The sequence below is a fragment of the Manis javanica genome, chromosome 2 (genome assembly GCF_040802235.1).
Source record: "Manis javanica isolate MJ-LG chromosome 2, MJ_LKY, whole genome shotgun sequence".
Lineage (NCBI taxonomy): Eukaryota > Metazoa > Chordata > Mammalia > Pholidota > Manidae > Manis > Manis javanica.
The window spans coordinates 32,430,708-32,448,372 of NC_133157.1; the positions used below are offsets into that span (position 1 = coordinate 32,430,708).

A 17,665-nucleotide genomic window follows, 5' to 3' on the forward strand; every position below is an offset into this window, starting at 1 on the left:
GCTCATTCACATAAGAAGAAATAGACAATTTGAACAGGTCTTTATCTCTTAAAGAAATTGAATCAATAATTAACTAATCTTCCAAAACAGAAAGCACCAGCCACAGATGGGTTCACTGGTGAATTCTACCAAATATTTAAGGGAGAAATTATACAAGTTCTCTACAACCTCTTTCAGAGAACACAAGCAGAGGGAATATTTCCTAACTCTTTCTATGAGGCATGAACAAATAATGGTAATACCTAATCCTAATACCAAACCAGACAAAGAGATTTCAAGAAAACTATAGATCAATATCTTTCATGACACAGATGCAAAAATCCTCAAAGAAATAGCAGGTTTAATCCAACAATGTATAAAAATAATTATATACCATGACCCAATAGGATTTATACCAGATATGCAAGGCTGGTTCAGTACTTGAAAAATAAAATAATGTAATCCATCACATCAACAGATTTAAAAAAAACCCACATGATCATTTCAGGGAGATGCATAAAAAGCAACTGACAAAAATCAGCACCCATTCATAATAATAACTATCAGTAAACTAGAAAAAGAGGGGAACTTCCTCAACTTGGCAGAAAATATTCATACAAAACCTATAGTTAACATCATACTTAACCTTTACTACTCAGATTAGGTCCAAGGCAAGGATGTCCCTTCTCACTATTCTTTTTCAATATCAGATTATAAATTCTAACTAAGGCAATAAAGCAAGAAAAGGAAATAAAAGGCATACACATTGGGAAGGAAGAAATAAAACTGTCTTTGTCCACAGATGACATGATGGTCTATGTAGAAAACCTGAAAGAATTGACCAAAAACCTCCTAGAATTAATAAATGATTATAGCATGGTTGCAGAATACAAGGTTAATATACAAAAGTCGATCACTTTCCTATAGATCAACAATGAACAAGTGGAATATGAAATTAAAAACACAATACTCTTTATATTAGTACCCCTAAAGGTGAAATACTTAAGTATAAAACTAACAAAATATGTAGATTTGCATGAGGAAAACTACAAAACTCTGATGTGTGAAATCAAAGAACAAATAGAGAGATAGTCTGCATTCATGGATAAGATTCAAATTGTCAAGATGTCAGTTCTTCCCAACTTGATCTATACATTCATGCAGTCCCAGTTAAAATCCCATTGAGTTATTTTGCAGATATCAACAAATTGCTACCAAATGGTTAATTACCATCCCGGGTAAGCTAATTCTTACACTTTTTACCTGCCGTTAGTATTGGAGTAATCACGCTGTACTATTATCCTTTGGTTGCCTACCTGGCCAAATGGACCATTATTATATTCATGAAAGTGGGAGCTGTGACCAGCCGGGTCACAGTTTTATTCCCAGAGTCTAATCCAGTGCTGGATACAGAGAGACTCTCAATAAATACGTTTTGAATGTTTAAAAAAAAAATTGATGGCTGATGGCTACTTCATAATAAGTATAATTTAATTTGGTCAGCAATATTTTTAAGCTTTGGGTAAAAACAAAAAGAGGAAGTTGATCATCAAGATCCACTGATAAAGACAATGATTTTAGATATAGAGAAACTGAAGCCTAGGGAAGAGCAGGACTTGTCCAAAGGTGACATGCTGAGTGAAGAGAGATTGGCCTTAGGATCAATATGACTTGCATTTAAATCTCAGCTCCACCAATTTCTTGCTGTGCAACTTTGGACATAGCAAGTTGCCTAAACTCCCTGCACCCCAGGTTCTTCATCTGCAAAGAGAAAATCAGGGGCGGTTGTGGAGATTAAGTAGGATAATGTATAGATGTGGCCAGGTAATAGCTGTTCTGTCCATGTCTTCTCCTAGCTCCTAGCCCAGTTCCTTTTACCAGACCACATGGGGCTCCTCAGTGGATACAGCCAGTCCTGAGGCCACAAGCACTCTGTTTCTATGGCCCGCACTCTCAATGTAGCAGAACAGAAAGGTACATACATACGCCACAGGGTCATTGCTCCGTGTCCCCACAATGCTGAACTTCTTCACATACGGGTTGTTCTTCAGGGCTTCTGCATATGCCTTGAGGGTAGGTATGGGGATATTCTGCAGGGAAAGAGGCAGGTGGTGAGCAGCAGCCCCACGAAGGGTGGGGGTGGGGGCAGGGCGGGACAGCCAGATGGGCAGTAACCCTCTCACACATGCAGCCAGATGCCTAGCGAGTCTGACCAAAAAGCTGAGTGGGCAAAGGGTCCTGGCTTTGCTCCAATGGCTGAGATTTGGGGAGAATTTTCTAGTATGTAGACTGAGAAAATCCTCCCTGAAAATTTCAGAAAGAAACCACAATTCTCTTTGTGTTTGCAGAAAACAAAGGGGAAGGAAAAATCACGGCAGAGGATGCAGAGGTGTTGTGCCAATAGCTTAGGACTCGGGTTGGAGGAAGAGGCAGGGGCTTGGCTTCCACCCCAGCAATTGGAAATGTTTCTGACTTGCTCTGTAACTCTGGGGAAGTATCTTTCCCTCTCTGGGCTTCTCTAGAAAACCAAGGTCTGTGGAAGGGGTGGGTTTGCACTAGATGATCTCTAAGAGGTATCTGCCTCAGCCCCACTGCAGATCAGAAGCTCCTGGGGAACTTTTACAAATTGCTGATGCCTGGGCCTGCCCCAGACCAATAAAATCAGAATCTTGGTAGTGGGGGTGGGGGCAGTAGGGGAAAGGAGTGGGAAGGGGTTGGGGGTGGGCATTGGCATACACTTTTTCATCTTTACAGGTGAAAACCACTGATCTAGTCCAACTGTCTCCCATGCAGAGGGGAAACTAAGACCTGGGGAGGGCCCAGCCCTTGCCTGAGGTCCCATGATGAAGAGCAGACCCCCAGCCAGTTCCACACCCATGCCACTCCAAGCTGCTTCACTGCCCAGGGGTACACTGGCACAGGGCACTAGGCACAGAGCAGATAAGGGAGGCACCTGAGTGAGAACCTGGCTGTGTTTCTACTGGTCTCTCATTTCAGAGTGTCACTTTAGCTCCTCGTGGGAGCAGAGCAGGGGGGAGGCCAGGTGGAGTAGAACACTGAGAGAGCAGGTTTCCAATCTGATTGTGCCATGGGGTTGGCAGCCACTTAAAAGAAAGTGGAGAAGAAAGGAAAGAGGAGCCGGGGAGTGAGGGGCCCACTTCTTGTCTTACCCCCACCCCTCCCTGAACTAATCCCACTGGCCTCCTGGCTGAGCAGGTGGGCAGGCAGCTGGCCTCCTCTGAATTCCTCCTACAGCCTGTCCAGGGTGGGACTGCCTGTCCATCTGTCCCTCCTCTGCCCTTGGGGCTCATGTGGGAAACATCTGGAGAGACATGGGCCATAGCTGGCGACATGTGTTTGGACATCTGGGCTGACAGCTCCCTTTCAGGGCTGTAGCATCGCCTGACTATGTCCATGACTCAGAAGCAGGGGTAGTTCAGGAGTAGGCCCCTCCCAGGGCTTGGGTTGCCCCAGGAGCCTGGCAGGCACTGGGCTTTTCCACCCTTGAGAGCCTGTCTGTCTTTTATCTTGGAAAATAACGTGGCAGGTTTCCAGAGTCACAGCCAGGTTGGCCAGTGGTGACCATCTGGGCCTGATGTCAGTTTTCTGAAAGCAACCAGGACTAAGGGATGTTCTTATTTACACTGTCCACTCCTCTGCAAAGTTTTGCCCCTATTCCCGATCTAGAAGCACCCAGAGCCCAAACTGGACCCTGTTCTCTCTGCACAGCCAAGCCCAGACTGCTGGCAGCAGGGTGCCAGGGGGCGTGGCTCTCCCACACCCACAGGAGAAGGGAAGTAAAGGGGCTTCACCCTGATGTTGTTGAGGTTGACCTCTTCAAGTTTCGGGTCATTGTTCTTTATCCGCTCCAGTGTTTCCTCTACATCTGTTGAATTCGGTTCTTCATCAGGCACAGGCTTGTATTGTGTAGGTTTGATGACACCTATAGCAATGGACAAAAGAGAAGTGGCTCACAGAAATGGGGGGATCACTCCGCCTCGACACAAGGACACTGTGGAAGGAAGCAGTGGCAGGATTCAGGGCCTGAGGCCACGCCTGCGGGGGTCTGCCAGGAGGGATGGCGCATTGGGAGAAGCCCTGAGGTTTGGGCTCTGCTTTTGACGTTCTGAAAGAACAGGGTAAATTATTTGATCTCTCTAACTTTGTCCTCGTTTGTAGAGCATGAACAGTCATTATACCTCTGTGAGCTTTTGTGAGGATAACATGAAGCCTGGATGGTAAAGAAATGTGTAAGCCTTGCGAAAGGAGGGATCACTTTTCTTTTGGTACCCTCATTTCTCTTTGGGGCCAAAATGCCAGCTTGGGGCAATTGCAATATTGGCACAGGAAGGACAGGGGACTCATGAAACAGAAGACGCACCCAGAGACAGACCCATGGGGACGTGTGGAAATTTATGATCAAGATGGAGTCCCAAACCAGTGGGGAAAGGATGAATTCTGCTAAGAATGGTGTTGGAACAACGGGATATCTACTTAAAAATGAAAGTTTGATCTCCTCTCATGTCACACACAAACATGAACCCCAGGTGGATTAAGAAGTTGAATATAAGAAGTAAACCTTTAAAACCTTTAGAAGTAAATATAGAAGAATATTTTAGGATGTTGGTATAAACAAGACACAGATCCCAGGATAGAAAAGGAAAAGGTGGATAGATTTGGCTGCATAAAATTCTAACACTTCTGCCGTGAGCCAGAGAGTATGAGCAGGTGGAGGAAGCAAGAACGGGAGAATGCCTTCACTTCCAAGCCGCCCTCACTTGGGGCAGGGGCGGGTGGTGAAGCCTGGCAGCCAGGGCTGAGTACTCACTGTTGAGTCCCTCCTTGTTCACGATGGAGCTGCTGCCCAAGGCCTGGTAGTACTGCTGGTTGCTCATGAGCGTGTGCATGCCCAGGATAGCTGCGGGGACAGGGGAAGGGCCATGACTTGCCTCTCTGACAGAAGAGCTTCCTGAGCATGGACATGCCACACCCCAGGAATTTTTGCTCACAGAAATGGCAAGAAACACTTGCATGAAATTAAAAATTTTTTTTTTGATTTTTACTTTTGCCTCTATTTACATGACTCTCAAATCTGTATACCCAACCTAGGCTTCTTTGGTTCCTGGCCTCAGATTCCCTGTGTCTCCCTGATGGCCCACTGACATGACCAACCCAACTTGGCAGAAACAGAACTCATCTTTCCTGGCAACAGCCTCTTACTTTGGGGCACCTTCCATCTTGTCGGCCTGCCTGTGCCCTCAGGGTAGAAACTCAATCACGTGACCACACCCCCCAAAAGTCCCCACCCTCCTCACACCGTGTCTGTCCTTCCCACCCCCAACTCCTTCACCTCTGTCCTGACTGAAGCCCTATCATTTCCTGGCTATATTACCATAGCTGTGTAATCTCTGGTCTCAGTATCTTCCTACTCTACTCTGACCAGCATTCAGTGCAGAGCAGCCAGAAAGGTGTTTCTGGAAATGCAAATCTCACCACATGACTCCCGTGCTCAGTCATTCTTTCATCCATTCATATGTTCAACATTTTCTGAGTGCCAACGTGATGTATGGGGCTCAGGACAGCAGGGAACAAGAAAGACAGGGTCCCTGCCCATTAGCCTGCAGTTTGCTGGGGAGAGACAGACACTAAGCAGGTACCCACACAATTAGAAACATGAGCACAGAGTATGTAAGTGTTGTGAAGGAAAACGTTCAGTGTGCTCCAGGAGAATAGAAGGGAGGGTCTTGGGATGGGAGGGACAAGTAAGTGTTGGCCAAGTTAGGGAAGGGAGGTAGAACATTCTGGGCAGAGGGGATGGCAGGTGGGAAAGCCCTGAGACTCAGAGAGTGGAAGGCCGTGGAGGGAGGGGGAAATGGAAGAGGGACAGAAATGAAGTTGGTAGAGGCAATGACAGCCTCTCTCACTGGGCGCTTGCTCCAGAGAATACAGGGTACCTGAGTCACAGCCTGCCTGCACTTTGGAATCACTGCGGAATCTTTTGAAACTCCAGATGCCCAGGCCTATCCCAGACCAATTCAACAATCTCTGGGGGTGGGACCCAGGCACCTGCTTTTTTTTAAAGTTCCCTAGTTGAGTTCAGGGGGCAGTGCAGGTTGAGAACTCTGCCTGACACTATCCCCCTGAATCCTCACAACAAGCCTTTGGAGTAGATTTTATTCAAACAGACATGATTGGCTGGGTTCTGCTAGGTTGAGGTCCTCTAGGTTGAGGTAAAGTGTTGGGATGTCCTTTTCTAGGTGTGGCCTGGGTAGCCACTGAAGGCCTTAGCAGGGAGTGAGATGGTCTAACTCAAGTTCTGTGACTGTTGCCCTGGCTGTGTGTGGAAAACTGATGACAGATGGGAGGGAAGGACGTGGGGGATGGGAAGGCTGTTGCCACTGTTCTCGTGGGAGGATGGCGGCTTGTGACCCACCAGCCCTTCCTGGGCTGGCCCTGCTTGCACAGCCTTGTCCCTCGCCCACACCCTTTCTGCTCCAGTGACACTGACAGTCACAGCACAGTGCATTCTCCTGCTCCTGCCAATCCTGTCTCTTCTGGTGAGTCTCTCTCCATTTGCACTGCTGAAATCCCTCCTGTAGGGTTGCTAGATTTAGGAAATAAAAGTACAGGACATCCAGTTAATATGGAATTTCAGATAAGCAATGAATAATGTTTTAGTATAAGTATGTCCCATTCAGTATTTGAGATCTACTTAGATTAAAATTTATTTGTTGTTTATCTGAAATTCAAATCCAACTGAGCATCCTATTTTAGACCTAACAGCTCCACCTCCTAGTCCTTCAAGACTTGGAATAATGCTTCCCTCCTCAGGGAGTCCTCCTGGATTCTTCTCTCTCCCTCTCTGGAACCTGGTGTCCTTATCACAGCACATAGTCTACTCAGTGTTAGAGATATCAGGGCACATGTGTGCTTCCTTAATTGGACTATGGGCTTTCAAAGATCAGGGAAGAACATTACCTCTCTTCCACCTCTTCCAGAATACACTATTTTATAAATATTTGCTGATGGATTTTTTTATTCCCCTAGCCATTTCATTAGACATGATTTTTAGTCAGAGGGACAACATGAGAGCCCTTAATGAAGAGTCACGACACCAAACTTTCAGTCCTGACTATGCCCTGGATGCTGTGTGACCTGAGGTAAGTCTCCACTCCTCTCTGGGCTTCAGCCTCCTCTGTGCAATGAGGGGTGACACAAGACCACTGTTTGTGTGTGTGTGTGTGTGTGTGTGTGCACCATTCCCAGAGGCACTTCAATGACAGGTCAGTGCATGGAGTGGACAGAGCAAGCTTTTATTCCACCTTCTTGATCCAAAAATCCATTAAATATATTCTCTTTGGATAGAGAATGTATCAGATATTAAACTGATGAGAACAGATACTACACTTGATCTTAGCCAGAAGGGCAAGAAGTGATTGACCACTGCTTCTTGATCATGGCTGCACATATAAATCACCCAGAAGCTTTAAGACAATATCAATGCTCCTCCTAGAGCAACTGATCTGAATCTCTGGAGATATATTTTTCATCTTGTTGGATGATTCTGATGCTCAGTGGCAGCTGAGAACCACAGAGGAGCTGACTGCAAAGGCCCTCCTGTTTCGCACATTCTACGAATCTTCTCTGCTAAAATTAGAATCGCCTGCTCATCACTAAGGAGACCTGCTAGGGAGAGAGGCATCTGCGTTTTTTTGAGCTCTCTGGGCTTTAATTTAAGCTATGTCTACGTGGGCAGTGGGAGCTGAGGCCTGAGTCTGTGGCAGGTGCATCAGATCCCTGCAGGTCACCTTCTGGAGATGCTCTTCCAGCTCCCACACAGGGAGAGGTGCTTCTGGGCTGCTGCTGGAATTCCAGGTTTAAAAAAACAGTTTGGAAAGGTGCTGGGAATCATGAAAGCCATACCTCATAGGGGCAGCTGGTCTAGCTTAGAGTGTATAGAGAGGTGGAATATGGAAGATGCATTTTGTGCCCATGCCAGGTTCACAGAATGGTCCGGAAATGGGGGCAGAGGCAGGAGGGTTACAAGGAAGTACCAGGGGACAGACGAAGAAGACCTGAGCTCCAGTCTGGACCTTGGTACTAATTTGTTGGGTAACCTCATCCAGGTCACTTCCAGTTTGGGGGCCTCAGTCTTCTCACCTGTAAAATGGAGTGCATCTGAACACTGGTCTCTTACCTCATATAGGGCTTAACCACAAAACATCTCATCTTTTCTTCTGTCTGATTTTTTACAACAAACATCCAGGGCAATGCCATTGGCCCCCAACTTTTCCAGCAGGATTGACAGGGAAATGGTTTGCCAAAGACTGTTCAGCAAGGACTCCACTGGCTTCTAAGTTAGTTAATATCTCCACCCATTCTTCTACATGCTAAGTTCTAACCAGCAGTTCTAAAGCTCTGAAACTGCCCCTTGATGTTGGAAGTAGGACAGACAATATATATCGTAGGAGGTAATACAAACAATACAGGCATAAGGAAAAATAAAACCATTTTGCAGTTCAGAGGAAATCAAGGTTCCAAGAAGGGAGGGAGGTAAGGAAGGAAGTGGGGAGGCACCAAGCTAAATATCCTCCACTGGGCAGAATGCCTGGGGGCTCTCAAGCCACCCACCTTAGGCACTAAACTATGACTTTCCCCTGGCTTGGTTCTGCACGCCACTTCACCAGGAGTGAATGAAGGAGGAAAACAGCATCTCAGCATTGCCTGCAGCTTCATTCTTTGCAGATACTGACAAGGCTAATTTAGCACTAGGGAAAGTGATTTTCTTTTTTTTTAGTCTAGATATTCCTCAAAACTCAAAAAGGACTATTTTTGAACTCTGATAAAGAACATTAAGTTCTCTATCCTCCTCTGCCTTGGCAGGGTTCACTCTGTAATTCTACTCAGGATGCAAAGAGATAGCTGCATGCATCCTGGGCTTCTCCAGCGCCAGCTGCTCGGGCTGGCTCTGGGCAGACAGCAGGAGGGTGTTTCCTGCATCCTAGGAATAGGTGGGAGCAACTGGCTCCCTTCAGCCCAGAACTCAGGTGCAGTGGAACAGCTCTTGGATAAGCCGCACCCTGACCCTTGGCGAACAGGAGAACAGGTGCCTGAGGACAAGAAATAATGCCAGGAGCCAGGCGTGGGCTGGCTAGGACTGCCTCTTACAGTCACAGTGGCTAGGGGTCAGGTTGCCCTTGGGGTGGTATGGGGGTTGGCCCTTCTGGCCGGTGAGTCTCCTACCCCAATCCTTCCTGGGTCCTGCCCCACCTGAAGGGTCCCTAACAGTGGGCCAGGATCACAGCCTTGACTAGAGGAGGCACTGATGATGCCAGGTGCTCACAGCTGACTCCCAGTGGCCTCTGGGCTACATCCCAAGGTAACATGCCAAGAACCCAGCACTGTGAGGGGCCTGCTCAGATGTTCTGCTCACCACCCTGTGCATTTGTAATTGTGTAATTGAAATTTATGTTTTTCGGTCTGTCATCTTCATTACATCCTGGACCCCTCAAAGGCAGGGACTGGATTTGATTCCTGCTAGCATCTGGTAGGAGTTAAAAAGTGCACACTGACTCCATGAGTGAATGGATGAGTGTGTGGGCGGTGTACACCAAGAAGGTAATCAAACAGATGAGAGTTCACAGGCCTTGCCTGCAGAGCCACAGCTGAGTTGGTGACACACCTGCTGGGGGCCCTCCTGCGTGTTCCTACCACTGCCGGTTGCCAAGCCTGCTGTGAGCGCGCCTGCAAAGCCAGTGGCTGGGGGGAGGGTGGTCACGCCACCTCTTCCCAGCCACATCCCTGCCAGAGATACCTCCCCTCCACCCCAGCCCCCTTCACCCCTACGCGTCTTCCTTCTGGCTCAGCTTCAGTCTCTACCCTCATCCCCACCGGCCTCACCACTTAAGCTAGCCGCCCTCTCGCACGCGCTCTCCTTTTGCTGCTTTGACACTCAGCTCATTTAATAGTTTGATGTCAGCTCTGCAGGGCAGGAACCGGGCTTTTTACCTACAATTCTTTCACCAGGGCTCCTCAGTAGCCTGGCACAGAGGGAGGCCCTGGGTACTGGCTGTGGAATGTGTGGGCGAGTGAACAAGGGCTGAATTCATGGGAACACTCGGCCTGGGAGTACCGATGACCCACAGACCCTGTGCCCTCCTTGCCCTACTTTCCTTTCACTCATGCGTCACCCACACTCCTGGCTCCACACCTCGCCCCACCATGGGCTCACCACACCCAGCACTCCAACAGGATGTCCCCCCTCATCTCGTGTGGCGCCTTTCCACGACTCCTGGCCTCTCTCCTTGCAGCCGCCCAGCTCTGATTTCTGCTGCCTCCGGCCAGAACGCCTAAAGTCATTTCGGCCTCTGATCCAGCACCAGGAACAGCTGGTCTCCCAGGGGAGCCACATTCTCAGGAGCAGCTCCGCCATCCACCTCAGTCTTTGGCCTCACCTGGGTCTGCCTTTTACATCCCCCCATGCTCTGAATGCCACGACCTCTCTCCTGAACCCCTGCTTTTGCCCAGCCTCTCCCAACACTCCCCTAGGCCCGGCTGCCACCTGCTCTTGCCTACGCTTTGTGTCCATCTCCCCACCTGGGGGGCTTTATTGGGGCTGCATTGGATGGTGAAGCTGCCTAGGTTCAAACCCTGTGGGCAAGGCATTTACCCTCACCCTGCCTACTTCCTCCGTCCATACACATGCACAATTACGCTCACTTCTTCTGTTGGCTGTGGTCAACAAATGCCCCGAGGTAGTGGAAGCAAGTCCCACTGCACCTGGGACACAGTTGGTGGTCAACAGCTATTGAGTCCCTCCTTCCCCAGAAACACTGACACATTTCAAATGGCTGATAGGCAACGACCGGTACCCAAGGCCAGCCAGCTGACATTGGTGTCCGCTTGCAGCTCCCTCCTCCCCTCTGGACAACGAATGGGTATGGTATCATGAGCACATAATAATAATTAGTCACGCCAACAAAAATGGAAACAGTTTTAAGAAATCAACACAGAAACTTAGCACAATATTGCAGTTCTATTTTGGTGCAGGAATGGGCGGTTCTGACAGTGGAGTCATTTGATAATCCCTCCGAGCTGCTGAATGAGGGGAGTGACGTCATGGAGTGGAGGGTGATGGGAGGGGAGGCACCAGTACAAAAACAGCTCCAGGGTGAGTCCGTGGTAGATGCTGGGCTAAGGTGCCCCCCACCTACCTCCCAGCTGCACCATTAAGGGACCCCCACAACCCTCATCAGCAGAATAGTTCCACTGAAATACATGCACATAAGTGTAGGATGTAGTAATGACTTGTGTGGCTTTTCACAAAAAATCTTGACTTGTAGGCAAAGTAAACCAGTTAGGTTCCTTCAGTTGTGATCCGTGTCCATCTGGTTGAAATACTCACTCCTTCCATACTTTATAATGAAAATGAAAGCCTTCCTCTCTCAGCCCTGACACCCTTAAAGCCCCTGCCCTTTGACCTTTCCCAAATGTTCTGCCTCCTGAAGAAAGAGTTGTTTGCATTCAGAGTCTATGTGTTGGCTCTCCCCACTCACTCCGTGGGTTCCTGCAACCTGGCTGTGGCCAGTGCCACCCACGATCACCCTTGTGCATACATGAGTCTTCTCACCACCCCTCCTCCATGATCCCACTGCAGATGAAAGCCACGTCCTTTCCTGCCCCCCGCATAAATGCCATCAGGACTCAGGCACCATACCCATGAGAGGCTGGAGGACATGATAGCTGCAGCCAGCTGAGTGCCCTAGACTGGTGGCCTCAGCTGGCCTCTGGCCTCGCCTACCTCTGAGTCTCCCAGCCAGCCCTGAACCCTCTTTCTCTCTCCCTACTCTTGTATCAGGTTCTGCACATCTTGATTTGGCCTTTGGTTCCCAGTGCATCTGTGGCCAACTGGCCCCCATTGGGGCATCTTTGTCCCATTTCCACTCCTCATCTCTTAAAGGCTTCTACCCTGGCCAGTGCAGTTTCCTAGAGCCCTAGGCCCCCACTCTTGTCATGCCCTCTGCCTGGAGCTTGACAATGCTAATGACACCGACATCTCTATGCTGATGATGCCACTGGGACCCCTTGCACAACTTGAGACTTTTGTGTACAAGTGGCCCCCTCTGGAGAGCTTCCTATCTGGGGAGCACATTAAACTTCAAAGGTTCCAAACTGAACTCAGTATTTCCCCAAATCTGCTCCTACCCCACTGTTAAAGGTTGGATTTTATACTTCTACAATTATATGTTGAAGCCCTAATCCCTAGTACCTTAGGGTTTATATCTGTGTTTGGAGATAAGGGCTCTAAAGAGGTGATTAAGTGACAGTGAGGCTGTGAGGGTGCATTCCCATCCAATCTGACTGATGTGTCTATAATAAGAGATGAGAACATACAAAGGGACACCAGGGGACATGTGCACAGAGGGACACTGTGAGAGGTGGTCATCTCAGAGGAAACTAAACCCACCAACACCTTGAACTTGGACTTCAAACTTCCAGAACTGTTAATTTCTGTTGTTTAAACCACCCAGTCTGTGGTATTTTATCATGGCAGCCCGTGTAGAATAATACACCCACCTTCGTTAATGGCACCAACATCCTTTTAGTCTCTGGAGCTAAAAATCTGGAACCTTCCTTGACTCCTCCCCAGACCTCACTGTCACAGCCAGACAGTCGCAGCTGACTCCATCTTTCCCCTCCCACTCTCTCTTGCCTTGAGTCTCTCTCCCCACCCCAGCCATCCTCCTGTCACCACCTGGGTGATGGTCAGTAGCCCCCAAGTCTGCAGCATAAAAAGGCCACCCACCCTGCAGGGCCTGGGAGCACAGAGGGACAGGGGCCTGCAGGGTATGTGCAGTGGGCTGAGCCTGTTGGGGATGGGACATGGGGCTGTGGGGCAGCAGCTGGACCGCAAGAAGCAGGCAAGGGCAAGTGGCAAAGGGCTCGATATCAAGCCACCTTCTGGAGTTCTCGGGGTTGTTTGTGAAGAAAACACAGAAACACACATGAAGACGGAGGGTGTTGTACAAAAGTAAGACTTGGGGGCAGTTGCCTGAAAACCCTGCTCTCTGAGCTGTGAAATCATATGACTTTGCTCCAGACTTTGAGAACCTCCCAAACCTGAGCTGCCCCAGGCTCCGGTCTAACCCCCTTTATTCCCTCTTTCCAAGGGGCCTGAGCAGAGGCTGGTAAAGGGCTCATGTCGGCCTTCCCTGGGGTGCTTCCACATCTTTCATGGCAGCAACAGATGGCTCTGTGGCATGAGGGGTTTGGGTGGTTTTATTTTCCTTGTTTTGATTTTTCACAGATTTCTATTTTAATATTCTTGGTCTCCTCTAGCCCTTACAAGAAGCAGCAAGGATGCTTTCATGTTGAAATAAAGCATCCAAGACTCCCTCCAAATGCGGGTCAAACCCTTCTCAAGGGCATGGGGAAGCTTCTAGAAGGCCTCTTACCTGCAATGTCACAGAGTTCTGCATCTGAGGCATTTGCCAAGGCCTCCTCCAGCTCTGGCTCCAGGGTCACACTTTCCAGCACCGGATCCATTGGCTTCTGTTTGGGCACCCAGGCCTTTCCTGCAAACACACGAGAGCTTCTGGCAACGGCCCCGGGTAGACCATCCCAGAATCCTGTGGACCCCTCGAGGCTGAGACTCCCTTGACGTTTTCTCCCTCTGGGGACCCAGGGCCAAACTTCCTCAAAGAACAGGAATTGAAGATTTTCAGCAAAGTGCCTTCCACATTCAAAAAGAATAACTTTATCATGAGGTCAAACTAGCCTGCTCACTCTTGAAAACATTGGTCATTAATTTAAACAACCTGTAAGTAGGGAAAAGGTACAAAAGAAAAATATAATAGAATGTTAGGGTCTGGGATTCCCTAACCAAAGGTTCTGATATGAGAAAAAAATATAGACACATTTCTAAACAAAATAAATAAAATACACTCAGAGTATTAAAAGAGGAATAGGGAGCAAAAACGTATCCTTGCCTCATAGAACACTGTATGTTTAAAGTATCAGAGTCGTAACCGAGCAAGGGAACAAAGAGGCAGGCACAGGATGGCCGCAGCAGCAACCGCCAGCAGGCAGTGTGGAGGCAGTTATGGGGCAGCCACACATTAGAGTTCCAGCTGCTTTTATAAAGGATGACAGAGATCTCCACAAGGAAGGAAAACACCCAAGACAAGATGCTGTGTGAAAAATCAAGTTTACAAAATACATGAACAATTTAATTCTGTGTGTGGAAAATTACACACACATATATATATATATATATACACACACACACACATATACACACATACACATTCTCATGTGAATATTTATTGAGTGCTTACTATGTGCCAGGCACCTTTCTAGGAGGTAGCAGAACAAGAGTGAACAATTTACAAATGGAGGGAGAGAAGATACTAAATAAGCATGTAAAGATACCAGATGGTATTAAGTATTGTGGAGGAAAGTAAAGCAGAGCAAAGGCTGGGAAGTTCCAGGCTGGGGTGTGAATGAGGTGGGAAGGAAGGCCATGGAAGGCCTTGCTGAGACGATGGCCAAGGAGCTGGGATCTGACAGAGCAAATGAGGGAATAAGCCCCTAAGATTGGCCACGAGACAAAAATGCCTGCTGTCACTATCCTCATTTGGCATTGCACTGGAAGTTCTAGCCAGAGCAAATGGACAAGAAAAAGAAATAAATGGCATCCAGACTGGAGAGGGAGAAATAAAATTATCTCTGATCACAGATGACATGATCTTATATATAGAAAACCCTAGCGATTCCACAAAATACCTGTTAGAACTAATAAGCAAATTCAGCAGTTATACAAGATCAACAGATAAAATGAATGGTGCTTCCATACACCAGCAGTGAACAATTAGAAAAGGAAACTAGGGCAATCATTTCACCTATAGTAGCACCCAAAAGAATAAAATATTTAGGAATAAATTGAACCAAGGAGATGAAGACTTGTGCATGGAATATTACAAAATTGCTGACAGAAAACAAAGATGTCCTAAGTAAATAAAAGAATACCCTGACTTCTGGTATTCTGTACTGGAAGACAATATTATTGTGGCAGTACAGCTCAAAGCAATCTATATATTCAATGCAATTCTTATCAAAATTCCAATAACCTTTTTCTACATAAGTGGAAAAGCTAATCCTCAGATTCATATAGAATTACAAGGGGTCCCAGATAGCCAAAACAATCTTGATGAAGATCAAAGTAGGAGGACCAAGACTTCCTGAGTTCAAAACCAACTACAAAGTTAAAGAGTGTGATGCTGACATAAGGATAGACATATGAACAATGGCATAGAACTGGAAGTCCATAAATAAACCCATCCATCTACAGCAGATTGATTTTTGACTAAGGTGCCAAGTCTATTCAGTGGGGAAGAATAATTTCTTCAAGAAGTGTTGCTGGGTATCTACATGCAAAAGGATGAAGTTGGACCCCTATCTCACATCATAAAACAAAATGAACTGAAAATGGATCGATGACTTAAATAGACTAGCCAAAACTAAAAAACTCTTAGAAGAAAATATGGGCATAAATCTTCATAACTTTAAAATTGACAGTGTATTCTTAGTATGACACCAAAAGAACCAGCAACAAAAGAAAAAAGCAGATCCACTGGACTTCATCAGTGTAAAAGTTTTGTGCATCCAAGGGCATTATCAAGAAAGGGAAAAGACAACATACAGAATGGGAGAAAAACACTCCCAAATCGCATATCTGAATGCATCTTGTATTGATCATACAAAGAACTTTTGCAACTCAACAATAAAAAGAAAAACAACCCAATTTAAAAACAAGCAAAGGACTGCTAGACATCTCTCCAAAGAGGATATACAAATGGTCAACAAGCACATGGGAAGATGCTCAGCATCACTGGTTATTAGGAAAATGAGATGCCATCACACCCATGATGGTTGTAATAAAAACCAAAACCAAAATGGAAACGGGGTGGGTGCACGAGGAAGTGGAAGCCAGCTGTCCACCAGGTCTCCTGCTGACTCTCCCACAGCCTTGGTTTCCCCATTTTTCAAACATGCAGGTGGGACAATGTAAGTTTTGAGGCTCCATGAAATCCAGAGATTCTATTATCTTTATCAGCTACACAGAAATCACTGCTCACGGCACAAAGGTCTTGCTTAAAAACATCTCGTGCCCACACGCTCAGCAGGCACACCTAGCCCGTGTGGTCAAGGCCTCCTTCCCCTGCCCCCCTCCAGGATGCCTCAGGACCACCTAATCCTCCCCAAGTTCAGTAATCCAGATGCCTCTTGGGAGTCCCTGACCTTCCAAACTTTTGATGAAATCTGAACTGAGCCCCAATTCCCGGGTTTGCGGTGGCTCAAAGTTCTCCCCGTGATGTCTACTCCTGCTCGTTTTCTTGGGTCAGCTTGTGGCTGACTCCAAAAACAAGACAGCCCCTGCACATGCCATTCTGGGTGTTAAACATGCTAACACATTCCCTGGAGATGAGTCTTTCAAGAAAGATAGCATCCACTTGATTATTCATCAAGCAGCTACTCACTATGCAGGGTATTATGCTGATACAATAGGGATACAGAGATAAAAGCCAGATATGGACTCTTAGCTGATCATACTTACAATCTTGAGGGTAGAGAGTGGAGGAGACTGAAAACAAACTATTAATTACACAACTAATTAATTAGAACTAATGCTTTCATTCAACAAATATTTATTGATGTCTACTATATGCTAGGGTTATTAGGGGGAGGGAGGCAATGATGAACAATACAGACGCAGTCCTGGTACTCATGGGGTTATATTCTAAGAAAGTAGCCCACAAGATTCAAGTACATTTACTAATTTGAACTCATTCATTCATTCAACACCTCTCTGTTGTGCCCCACTGTGCACCAGGCCCTGTGCAGGGTGCTGGGGATACTGTGTGAGCAAAAGCAGGCCAAGCCCCTGCCTTCCCTGAGCTTACAGCCAATGAGAAGGACGCATGTAATAGTAAGATGGCAACTGCTGTGAAGGACACACACTGGCTCCTGAGATGGAGAATGACCAAGTAGGGAGCTGAAGGGGCTGTGTGTCCCAAACAGAGTAGACAGGAAAGCCTTCCCTGAAAGAGGAGACAGTACAGTTGAGACCCAAAGGGTAGTTGGTGACAGCTAACACGTACATAGCGAGGTGCTGTTCTGAGAGCTTTATATGTCTTAAGTCAGTCTTCTTAACAACCTCATGAGGTTGGTAATATTATTTTCCTCAGCCCCACTCCACAGAGTAGGAGATGCAGGCACAGCAGGTCTAAAAATGTACTCAAGCTCACACATCTAGTGAGTGGGAGTGCCAGGATGGTGACCAGAATACTCCTAGTGACAGGCTGTGTGTCTAACCATCCTGCATCTCACAGGGGAGGAGGAGACAGCCATGAAGACAGCGTGGAGTTGGATAGCAGGATCAGCATTCCAGCAGAGGGAATACGTGCAAAGGTCCTGAGGTGGAAAAGAGCTCAGAATGTTTGCAGGACAGAAGGGTGTGGGGTGGCAGCGCAGTGAGCAAGGGCAAACACAATACAAGAGGACACTAGAATGGTTTGGAGTGTAGGAGGTTGGATAGTCAGGGAGTGCCTGTCTGACCCCAAGCCTTAGAGATGGCCTGCCTTAGGCTGGGGCAGAGAGTCTTAGAGGACTGGATGAAGGAAGGGAT

At 47.3% G+C, this 17,665-nt stretch overlaps 1 protein-coding gene and 1 non-coding gene across 5 annotated transcripts in view; both read right to left on the reverse strand.

Moving 5' to 3' along the window:
- The window catches only part of TMOD1 (tropomodulin 1), a 93,537-nt gene that overhangs the window by 39,209 nt on the left and 36,663 nt on the right, over positions 1-17,665 (reverse strand). For all 4 annotated transcript variants that reach the window (XR_012127234.1, XM_073227289.1, XM_073227287.1 and 1 more), the window contains exons 4-7: positions 13,434-13,553; positions 4,808-4,897; positions 3,792-3,922; positions 1,962-2,069 (exon numbers count right to left, since the gene is read on the reverse strand). Coding sequence is in view for 3 of the 4 variants with exons in the window: in XM_073227289.1 (XP_073083390.1) it covers positions 1,962-2,069; positions 3,792-3,922; positions 4,808-4,897; positions 13,434-13,553 (449 nt within the window). In the remaining variant the exon portion in view is untranslated. The remainder of the gene's footprint in view (positions 1-1,961; positions 2,070-3,791; positions 3,923-4,807; positions 4,898-13,433; positions 13,554-17,665) is intronic.
- On the reverse strand, positions 7,226-7,416 carry LOC118970185 (U2 spliceosomal RNA). Its single transcript, XR_005057976.1, has one exon. It is a non-coding gene; the product is annotated as a U2 spliceosomal RNA (small nuclear RNA).